The sequence below is a fragment of the Eleutherodactylus coqui genome, chromosome 1 (genome assembly GCF_035609145.1).
Source record: "Eleutherodactylus coqui strain aEleCoq1 chromosome 1, aEleCoq1.hap1, whole genome shotgun sequence".
NCBI lineage: Eukaryota > Metazoa > Chordata > Amphibia > Anura > Eleutherodactylidae > Eleutherodactylus > Eleutherodactylus coqui.
In genome coordinates this window covers 531,315,965-531,327,595 of record NC_089837.1, presented here as the reverse complement: position 1 = coordinate 531,327,595, position 11,631 = coordinate 531,315,965, and the positions used below count along the sequence as shown (strand labels likewise).

The window sequence follows — 11,631 nt, the reverse complement described above, 5'->3', positions numbered from 1 at the left end:
AGTCGAATTGTGCCCCCCCAAAATATATATATACGCCGTAGCGAAAAACTGCAAGATTTCCGCAGGATAAGCACAGTTTCAAAACCTTCGGAACTCAGCTGCGGGTTTTAGAGCGGCTTTGCCGTATGCTTTTCCGTTGCGTCCGTCTCTCCCATAGGGAGGAGTGGGAATCCACGCCACAGCGCCGGCTTTGCCGCGATGGATTGTCTGCCCCGTGTGGACGAGATGTCTTGACGAAGTAGATTAGCGGCCGCAGGCAGATTTGCTGCAGTGAACTTCCACAGGGAAATTGCGTGGCAAATCCGCCCTGTGTGACTCCAGCCTAAGAGTAAAACACAATTTGTAAAGTTGAAGAGTAGCACATGAGAGGCATCGGCGTCCCGTAGCACTGCCACTAGGACAGAGGTAAGTGACTGTTGGTCAGGGAAGATGGTGAACCTCATCTTCATCCACCTGACACCATGGCTGGACATAGTGAGCTGCATGGATGGGGCATTTATCATCCTGGACAATCACAACACTGCCAGGAAACAATGTCTCCAGCATTGGATGGACTGGACCGGCCAAAATGTCAGTGTAGTCCATAGAAGACACTGTACCATGACAAGGGATCCTGTAGCGAGCCATGAGACTGCTGTCCAAACCACAATGGATCCACCACCTTGCTTGACTGTATGAAGCAAGACCGGTACGATCGTAGGCTTCATGTTGGTATTCACCCGGCATCAACAAAGGAGGATTTGTCAGTCCACACCCCGTTTCCAGTCATTTGCAGACCAGGGTGCATATATTTATATTCCACAACACTTCTGCTCGAATCAACCCAAACAACCAATCACTGTGAATCAACCAACCGCAACAACCAATCAGGTTGTGAATCGAGCAGAAGTGTTGTGGAGTATAGATATATGCCACCAGGGTGTATGCTCGTGACGCCATTGTACGCCTGTGGAGTATAGATATATGCCACCAGGGTGTATGCTCGTGACGCCATTATACTCCTCTTCGTGCATTCGTTTGTCTAACAAGTGGTTTGAGTTCTTGCTGTAGTGGAGGGGAGGCTGGAAAGGAGGATTGTGCTCGGCTGCCACCCCAGCTGCCATTGTCTTAAAGTTAAGGGTCAACATCTGCTTCAACACCCTTCTGTCACTGAGGTTACGCTTTTGGCCACTATTGCATGATGTTTTATGTATAATGTATATTATCATGACTTTTTGATGCCGTACATCTGGGTTTACCAAGTGAACGGCTGGTTTTCCTGACACAACTTGACGGGCACCAACTATCTGCCCTCTGAAAGTCTGTGAGGTCAGACCTCTGGCATGATGCACAACACAACGCACTGTATGCAGATGAACTGCTGCTGTGTTACTGGTGATCTGCGTAGGCCCTACACACGTTAACAACACACGGGTGTAAGGGGCCATAGTATTACTACATGCCTTACCAAGAGCATTATCCATCCTAAGTACTTCTACTATTTTGATAAAGCCCTGTATTGTTGGACACATTCAATAAAGTTACATATCACTAGTTCCCTTACGTCCCACAGCAGCACAATGATGGGGTATTTTGCCCCTGTGGACTGGTAGGACGGATGGAATTTTTAATAAATTCAAGCAATTAACATAATTAACTCCTACCCTATTCTTCATAGTACCTTTTGTGCTTTGTTGTTTTTTTCTGCCCTGGACCTTGCTGCCCTGTTTAAAGGCTCCCCGCACAGCGCTTCACATAGTAAGCAGGGAGCAAGAAGCCTGCGAGCCGCCAGCACTTTCAGTATGAATTCTCTGCACCAGTGCTGACTACCTTAGCGGAGAGGTCAGCGCTCATGCAGTCGTCCCGTCGGCCTGTGACTGTTGGCTCGTGTAAAAGGGCCTTAAAAGAAAACAAGATTAACAAAACGTGATCAAAACTTCCTAAAATACAGTCAAAATATAATTCATATTTTTGTAATTTTCTAGCCCCAACTTGTTGCTACCATGGCATCCTCAGCCTTTAGGTCATCAGGATGTTCTGGGATGGTTGATCCAGTAGAACTGCTAGAGGTTGCAGCTATTAATCTCAGAATTTCCATTTGGACTCCAGCCTCCCCCATCATCACTACTTGGTTACACATCTCTAGTGCTGAGAACCTCCAGCGATGTGACTAATACCAGGCGCTCCTCTTACAATGCCGGTGTGTTATTCAATCCCAGGGAAATATGGGTGCCCTCCGGTCTCCCCTTTCCCAGTTCGAACAACTCTGTGTGTCACCCACGCCAATCAAATCAGGGGTCTCAGTGATCTACCACCTCCTTGTGTGGGCAGAGACTCACAACGATACAATTAAATACGTGGGGAACTGGGAGAGGGACATGGGAAAACCCTTCTCAGAAGAGGACTGGCTTAGATCCTTCACATTAGCACACACCTTTACAATCTCATCCAAACTCCAGGAAACTAACTACAAGCTATTATCTCTGGTATAGAACTCCCACAAGTCTGGCCAAAATATACCCCCAGACCCCAGACACCTGCTGGCGCTGTTCCCAAGGAAAAGGCAGCTTCCTTCATATATGGTGGGACTGCCCGCTGATATCTCCCATCTGGGCTGATATAATAAACCTCTACAATACGATCTTCAGAGACTCGGTGGTCCTTACACCGGAAGCGGCCCTGTTATCTAGACTACCTGGTTCCATAGCTAAAAACAAAAAGAGACCACTTAATTTCTTTCTAATAGCTATGAGACAAATCATTCCAAGGCTCTGGAAATCTTCCTCACCCCTCACGAGAATCTTATGGATGGAAACTATGGACCACATAGCTCAAATGGAAGAAATAATCGCAAACGACGAGAATAAAAGAGAAAAATACTACTCAACCTGGTCAGCCTGGATACTCTTCTGCAACTCAAAGGACCTGAAGATATAGGTATTAATTTGGGACAACACCTGATTGGCGCCATAACTCCCATTGTCTACGCTGCGTTAATTGAGAGCTGATCCTGCGACGCCGGGGGCACTCCCCACCTCCCTCCCCCCCGCCACCCCACCTTCCGACCCCTTACCTGTCTTTCACTTAACTTTTACTCCCTCTCTATAGAAGTGAAAGATACTCTGACAGTTAAATAGTTAATCTCTTTTCACAAATGTTATCTGTTCACACTTAATGGAAATAGAACCAGTGAGAAACAAACACTTTAATGTTAACATGACTCAAAAACCCAATAAAAGCATTTTGAACAATAATGCGGGTGTGCACTGTGGGTCTGTTATATTACCTGGCCCCTAATACCAGTCTTAGCCTTACCACAAGGTGGGGGATAACTGCGTAGGCAGATGACTGAAATGTGTTATTAATGCAATATGGAGGAAAGTGCAAGAATACTAGATGAGCTACGAGATGTCGGATTTACTCTGATGACCCACCACCATTCCCAGTCCAGTAATCCTTCCTGGCGTCTGTGTTTCTAAGTACATTAGCTTCTATATATGTTATGAATCCTCTAGTAATTCACATGTCCTCTCCGATTTCTACATTGTCCTCTGGTGGGTCCAGGTCATCAGCCATCGGCACGTCTTGGTACGGGGGGCAGGTATCCTCCGGGAGAATGCTCTGGAAACTATCTTGGTGAACCGTGACTTCTGAAGAATCCTTCCCGGAGCCGACCGACTCTTGGTCATAATTCTGGAAATTGTTCTTCACTTTCATTATGTAGCTGCTCAGCACATTTTCATTGTCTTTAGGAGCGATGTTGGCTCCAGTGTCGTTTAGGGAACGTCTCAAGTGCTTCACGTCTGAATGGAGGCGGATGACATTCTTATTTAGCTCTGTGATACGGTTCCCAAGATCTGTAGACATAAAACAAAAGAAAGGTTCAGGGTGAAGTGAAGGTGACCAGGCATCTGCAGAAGAATCTGCCCCGGACGAATCCTGTGCTATGTCCAGTTGTGCAGAGTGAGGGCGCTAGAGGTCATGCAGGTAGTTTACCCTACCACAGCTATGACAGCACCACAGAGAGAATTGCCCATATGTAGGGCAGGAATAACAACTGGGTACCAGAAACAGACCAAGAATTTTCAGCTATTTTGTTGGGATGCGAGAAGGGAAGCCGAAGTTATGGCATGAGAAGTTATGAAGACACCTCATCTGGACTGAGCAGGTACCAAGCAGTGGTCCTAGAAGCCCCCTGCAGCATCAGCATTCAGTGGACACATATACAAGCCTGAATATCTGGTTCTGACAGGTGGCGAAGAATGTTGATTTGTCTTCCCACTGGTTGCTAGATGCTAGCCGAGTGCTCGAACTCTTATCTCCAGTGGTCCTACGGAAGTGAATGGAGATGGTGTGTAGGCACGACCCTTCTGCTCCTTGAGGGCTCTTTCACACTACCGCATAAATGGCGACAGCGTTTTTACGCCCGCTCCGTATAAGTGCCTGAATGGACGGTTTTCCGCGATCACGGACAGCGTTTATTCGTCCATTCATACGACCTTGAGCATCGTTTTTAGCGAAAAAATACGCCACACCCCGGAAAACCCTCGCTTTGCCAAAATCCTCGGGATGCCTTCCAGTGTCTATATAGAGGCACCTGTAAGCTTTTCACAGCATTGGCCACTGCATAAATGCCTCCCCCTCCCTTCTCTTTACCTGCTCCCATAGGAGTCTATAGGACCCGCCGGCGTATATTGGCCAAAGCATAGCTCCACAACTATCTTTTAGCTGAGTGTATACGTGCCGGCTGCGTATATGTTCTAATTTTTATGCGACCGGGCTATTTATGCACCGTGTATTTACTGAACGGATGCATTGAAAATCAATACCTTTCATGGGTGTGTATATACCCCCGGGCGTAAAAACACGCTGTATATGCCCTCGTGTGAAAGAGCCCTTAGGATGTATTCCAGATATTTGCTGTGGTGAGGCAACCCTTTGAAGTGACACAATTTCTGGCTGCATATACACGGTGTAGGTAAGGATCACTTTCTTTATTCAAATCAAAACGGCAACGTTTCGACCTCGCAGGGTCTTTATCAAGCATAAAAGCTTTTGTGCATGATAAAGACCCTGCGAGGTCGAAACGTTGCCGTTTTAAATTGAATATTGAGGAATAAAGAAATGTATTTTTACCTACATCCCATGTCTGCCACCTTATTGCTAAGGACTGTATTTGAATCAAAGGTTCAGATTCCCTTGTGGCATTTCCTCGCCCTGTTGGGTTACTTCACCACTTGTGCTGCTGCTGCGCCATTTATTTATCCAACCCTTTGAAGTGACTGACTTGTTAGCTGGTGCCTGAGCAAATGAGGTCTATAATCTAATGCTTAATCATATGACTCTGGTCCAAGAGAGAAGGAGCCCCTGGTCAAACTCTACAGGCGAAAAGACGAAAATGGGCACCTAAGCCCATTCTGATGACTGAAGTGGGACACCGTTTACATCCATGCACACTATACACGATCAGTGATGGCTTGCAGGCCTTCCATTGGCCAAGGATGCAGCGATTTCCCTTTGTATAGTCATCAAGCATTCTCACGTTGAGCCACTGACTCATACACTTTGTTGACAAAAGCATTAGAAGGTAATGAAATTTGATGATATTCACATTTTTCAATCCGGTGTTGGGTCATCTTTGGTCTTAATGACTACTAGGCTGCTTTCAACCAAATTCCGATAGATGTGTGGAGGGATTTGCCTCCATTTCTGGGGGAGAGCTTCAGATGCGGGGATGATGGGTGTGTTGGGCGCACGGATTTGGTGTTCTAATTCATCCCAAAGATGCTCGATCTGATTGAGATCCGACTTTGAGCCAACCAGTGAAGTTTGCAGACATTCTGCTCCTCAACACTGTGAGCTGCATGACTTGGTGCTCAGTCATGCTTTACCCAAGTACTGACATAGGGTGGGTAATGCGATATTGTCCAGAATATCTCTGTATCCATTGGCATTGAGTGGATGTCACTAAAACAATGTCTCTAGTCCTTCCTAACAGAAACACTCCCACATCATTGTTTCCACTCATTTAGGGCTTCTACCCGCTAGCATTTTTTTTATTGCTGCATTTTTTTTTCAATGGGACTTTCCAATGTTAAAATCGCATCACACAAAAATTGCAAAAACTTGGGATTTTTGTCCGATTTTAACATTTGAAAGTCCCATTGAAAAAAACCGCGATATCGCAGTGTTAAAATAAACGCTCGTGGGTAGCATCCATTAGAGTCCAAAAACAACCCTAGAAGTCTCATTGCAGGCGCTCCTGTGTATTCACTGCTGTGATGGTGTGTGCAGCCGCTCGTCCATGGTTATTCGTTGCATGCAGTTCCCTACAGATGCTTCTGGTGCTAATGGATGCTCCACTGGCCTGTGAGAGTTTCTCAGCAAGTGTATTTGCAGATGGTACAAGGCTTCGTTGTCCACATTCTGTCAGTTTATGAGGTCTCCCTGAACGCAGAGGCACCGCACACATCGGATAGCTTCCATCTCCCAATAACATGGCCAACGGTGGACTCTGGAAGGTCCAGAAACTGCAATATCCTATACTGATTGGTTGCTGACATCCCCCCACCAGACCCCGTTGTCAGCGCTACACCTGGTGATATCCTCCTGACTAGACCTCGTTGTCAGCTCTACGCCTGGTGACATCCTCCCGACCAGACCCCGTTGTCAGGTCTACGCCTGGTGACATCCACCCGACCAGACCCCATTGTCAGCTCTACCCCTGGTGACATCCCCCCGACCAGACCCCATTGTCAGCTCTACCCCTGGTGACATCCCCCCGACCAGACCCAATTGTCAGCTCTACCCCTGGTGACATCCCAACGTCAGACCCCATTACCATCTCTACCCAGGGTGACATCCCACCGTCAGACCCTGTTGTCAGCTCTACACCTAGTGACATCCCACCGCCAGACCCCGTTGTCAGCTCTACCCCTGGTGACATCCCACTGTCAGACCCCGTTGTCAGCTCTACACCTGGTGACATCCCCCCGACCACACCCCGTTGTCAGCTCTACACCTGGTGACATCCCACCGCCAGACCCCTATGTCAGCTCTACACCTGGTGACATCCTCACGACCAGACCCCGTTGTCAGCTCTACACCTGGTGACATCCCCCCACAAGACCCCATTGTCAGCTCTACGCCTGGTGACATCCCACCGCCAGACCCTATTGTAAGCTCTACATATGGGGGCATATTCTCCCCCAGACCCCGTTGTCAGCTCTACACCTGATAACATCTCACCGTCAGACCCCATTGTCAGCTCTACACATTGGGGCATCCCACCGTCACACTCTGTTGTCAGCTCTACCTCTGGTGACATCCCACCGTCAGACCCCATTGTCAGCTTAACTCCTGGTGAAATCCCACCGTCAGACCCCGTTGTCAGCTCTACCCATGGTGACATCCCACCGTCAGACCCCGTTGTCAGCTCTACCCCTGGTGACATCCCACCGCCAGACCCCATTGTCAGCTCTACACCTGGTGACATCCCACCATCAGACCCCATTACCAGCTCTACACCTGGTGACATCCCACTGCCAGACCCCGTTTTCAGCTCTACCTTTGGTGACATCCCACCGTCAGACCCCGTTGTCAGCTCTACCCCTGGTGACATCCCACAGTCAGACCCCGTTGTCAGCTCTACACCTGGTGACATCCCACAGTCAGACCCCGTTGTCAGCTCTACACCTGGTGACATCCCCCCGACCAGACCCGATTGCCAGTGCTACGTCTGGTGACATCCCACCGTCAGAACCAATTACCAGCTCTACCCCTGGTGACATCCCACCATCAGACCCCATTACCAGCTCTACCCCTGGTGACATCCCACCGTCAGACCCCGTTGTTAGCTCTACCCCTAGTGACATCCCACCGTCAGACCCCGTTGTCAGCTCTATGTCTGGTAACATCCCCCCAACCAGACCCCATTGTCAGCTCTACGCCTGGTGACATCCCACCGCCAGACCCCATTGTAAGCTCTAGATATGGGGGCATACTCTCCCCCAGACCCCGTTGTCAGCTCTATGTCTGGTAACATCCCCCCAACCAGACCCCATTGTCAGCTCTACACCTGATAACATCCCACCGTCATACCCTATTGTCAGCTCTACACATTGGGGCATCCCACAGTCACACTCCGTTGTCAGCTCTACCCCTGGTGACATCCCACCGTCAGACCGCATTGTCAGCTCTACTCCTGGTGACATCCCACCAACAGACCCCATTGTCAGCTCTACACCTGGTGACATCCCCCCGACCACACCCCGTTGTCAGCTCTACACCTGGTGACATCCCACCGCCAAACCCCTATGTCAGCTCTACGCCTGGTAACATCCCCCCAACCAGACCCCGTTGTCAGCTCTACGCCTGGTAACATCCCTCCAACCAGACCCCGTTGTCAGCTCTACACCTGGTGACATCCCCCCACAAGACCCCATTGTCAGCTTTACGCCTGGTGACATCCCACCGCCAGACCCCATTGTAAGCTCTACATATGGGGGCATACTCTCCCCCAGACCCCGTTGTCAGCTCTACACCTGATAACATCTCACCGTCAGACCCCATTGTCAGCTCTACACATTGGGGCATCCCACCGTCACACTCTGTTGTCAGCTCTACCCCTGGTGACATCCCACCATCAGACCCCGTTGTCAGCTCTACACCTGGTGACATCCCACCGTCAGACCCAGTTGTCAGCTCTACCCCTGGTGACATCCCACAGTCAGACCCGGTTGTCAGCTCTACCCCTGGTGACATCCCACCATCAGACCCCGTTGTCAGCTCTACACCTGGTGACATCCCACCGTCAGACCCAGTTGTCAGCTCTACCCCTGGTGACATCCCACAGTCAGACCCGGTTGTCAGCTCTACCCCTGGTGACATCCCACCGTCAGACCCCCTTGTCAGCTCTACACCTGGTGACATCCTCCCGACCAGACTCCGTTGTCAGCTCTACATCTGGTGACATCCTCCCGACCAGACCCCGTTGTCAGCTGTACCCCTGGTGACATCCCCCCGACCAGACCCCATTGTCAGCTCTACCCCTGGTGACATCCCGCCGACCAGACCCCATTGTCAGCTCTACCCATGGTGACATGCCACCGTCAGACCCCGTTGTCAGCTCTACCCCTGGTGACATCCCATCGTCAGACCCCATTACCAGCTCTACCCCTGGTGACATCCCACCATCAGATCCCATTGTCAGCTCTACTTCTGGTGACATCCCACCTTCAGACCCCGTTGTCAGCTCTACCCCTGATGACATCCCACCACCAGACCCCATTGTCAGCTCTACTCCTGGTGACATCCCACCATCAGAACTCATTGTCAGCTCTACCCCTGGTGACATCCCACCGTCAGACCCCATTATCAGCTCTATACGTGGTGACATCCCACCGTCAGACCACGTTGTCAGCTCTACCCCTGGTGACATCTCAACATCAGACCCCATTGTCAGCTCTGCCCCTGGTGACATCCCACTGTCAGACCCCGTTGTCAGCTCTACCCCGGGTTACATCCTCCCGACCAGACCCCGTTGTCAGCTCTACACCTGGTGACATCCCACCGCCAGACGCCATTGTCAGCTCTACATATGGGGGCATACCCTCTCCCAGACCCTGTTGTCAGCTCTACCCCTGGTGACATCCCACCGTCAGACCCCATTGTCAGCTCTGCCCCTGGTGACATCCCACTGCCAGACCCCATTGTCAGCTCTGCCCCTGGTGACATCCCACTGCCAGACCCCGTTGTGAGCTCTACCCCGGGTTACATCCTCCCAACCAGACCCTGTTGTCAGCTCTACACCTGGTGACATCCCACCGCTAGACGCCATTGTCAGCTCTACATATGGGGGCATACCCTCCCCCAGACCCCGTTGTCAGCTCTATACCTGGTGACATCCCACCGTCAGACCCCCTTTGTCAGCTCCACCACTGGTGACAACCCACCGTCAGACCCTGCTGTCAGCTCTACCACTGGTGACATCCCCCCACCAGACCCCATTGTCAGCTCTACCACTGGTGACATCCCCCCACTAGACTCCATTGTCAGCTCTACACCTGGTGACATCCCCCCACCAGACCCCGTTGTCAGCTCTACAGCTGGTGACATCCCACCATCAGACCCCATTGTCAGCTCTACAGCTGGTGACATCCCACCGTGAGATCCTATTGTCAGCTCTACCCCTGGTGACATCCCACCATCAGACCCCATTTTCAGCTCTACACCTGGGGACATCCCACCATCAGACCCCATTGTCAGCTCTACACCTGATGACATACCACCCTCAGATCCCGTTGTCCGCTCTACCCCTGGTGACATCCCACCACCAGACCCCGTTGTCAGCTCTACACCTGGTGACATCCCCCCACCAGACCTCGTTGTCAGCTCTACTCCTGGTGACATCCCACCACCAGACCCCGTTGTCAGCTCTACACCTGGTGACATCCCACCATCAGACCCCGTTGTCAGCTCTACAGCTGGTAGCATCTGATGGTTTCTGTACTGGGGCCTCCTGTGTGATCCTCTCCTTTATACTTAATGCTCACACATCCGGTTTGTATTTACACTTTGCCTGACAGCACAGGATCGGTGGGGGCCCAATCCTTTTGCCAACAGTGTATTTGCACTTGGCTGCTCAGAGGGATACTATACTGGTGGTCTTGTCTTGGTGATCTAGGAGCTTTCACAGATGAGAAAAAAATGAAGATAATAATCATAGGGATTGTTGAGTTATCGATAGGTGGATTCAGGCAATCCAATCACTGAGGGTAAATTAACATTTTTTAGATATTTTGAGCCAAAAAAAGCAAAAACAAAATTTTTATTGGATCAGTTTCTTTTACATGAGGACAAATATTGCAAGTGGAATAAATCCATATAAAATAATCCCCTTCAGATAATGATGCATGAAGGAAGCTCTCGGCTCGGACACATCCTTTGTTACCTTTCCGTTTGGCTTCTTCAAATTCCCTCCTGGCTGTATCTATGTATCTCTGAATCAGGACCTTGATCACCTGCAGACGGTACGAGGTACGGCTCTCACCGAAAGGCTCTTCACCAACCCCTGCATTGGACTGAAGCAATAGAGACAATGTCATACAACTGATGTAACAGTCAGTGAGATGGTGGAGGACACGGGCACTTACGATTGTGGTGATCGGAGGATACTCTTGTTTCTTCCTCGGTTTGTAGCAGCATATGAATTTGAAAATCCCTCTGCGATAACGAAAACATGGAATTTATTAATCCTCTCATGAATGTAGCGGTGTGTGCCGCAATGTTGTCTATTAGTAGGCGTGGAATGTGATAAAGGGACAACCTACTTGGAGACATTTCTTGGGAAAAGCAGCAGCCAGATGTGGAACGTTAACCACCATCTAGACCTTAAATGCTGGTGGACTGCAGCCACCTCTGCACGGCGTGTTAGCACCTCCTGCGCTGTTGTGATGCTGGCACCCCCTGCTGCATCGGAGCTCTGTCGTCCCGCCGTCAGCAGGCAACCATGCAGAGCGTCGCGGGAGAACCTCCCACTGCTGAGATCTTCGATTCTACATCAGCTGAACCTCCCACTGTGATCACTACGACCGTCGGAGATCACATGCCCAGAGCATGCGCTGACCAATCGCCAGGCGTGTGATCGCTAAC

The 11,631-nt window shown here is 50.2% G+C and overlaps 1 protein-coding gene across 2 annotated transcripts in view; it reads right to left on the bottom strand.

Moving 5' to 3' along the window:
* Window positions 1–3,255: 3,255 nt before the first annotated feature.
* LOC136590896 (short transient receptor potential channel 2-like) overlaps window positions 3,256–11,631 on the bottom strand; it is a 138,338-nt gene continuing 129,962 nt past the window's right edge. The window contains exons 11-13 of one of the 2 annotated variants that reach the window (XM_066588420.1): window positions 11,133–11,202; window positions 10,931–11,060; window positions 3,256–3,836 (exon numbers count right to left, since the gene is read on the bottom strand). In XM_066588420.1, the coding sequence (XP_066444517.1) occupies window positions 3,499–3,836; window positions 10,931–11,060; window positions 11,133–11,202 (538 nt within the window). In that variant the 3' untranslated portion in view covers window positions 3,256–3,498. The remainder of the gene's footprint in view (window positions 3,837–10,930; window positions 11,061–11,132; window positions 11,203–11,631) is intronic. The other variant, XR_010787778.1, reaches the window with a different exon arrangement.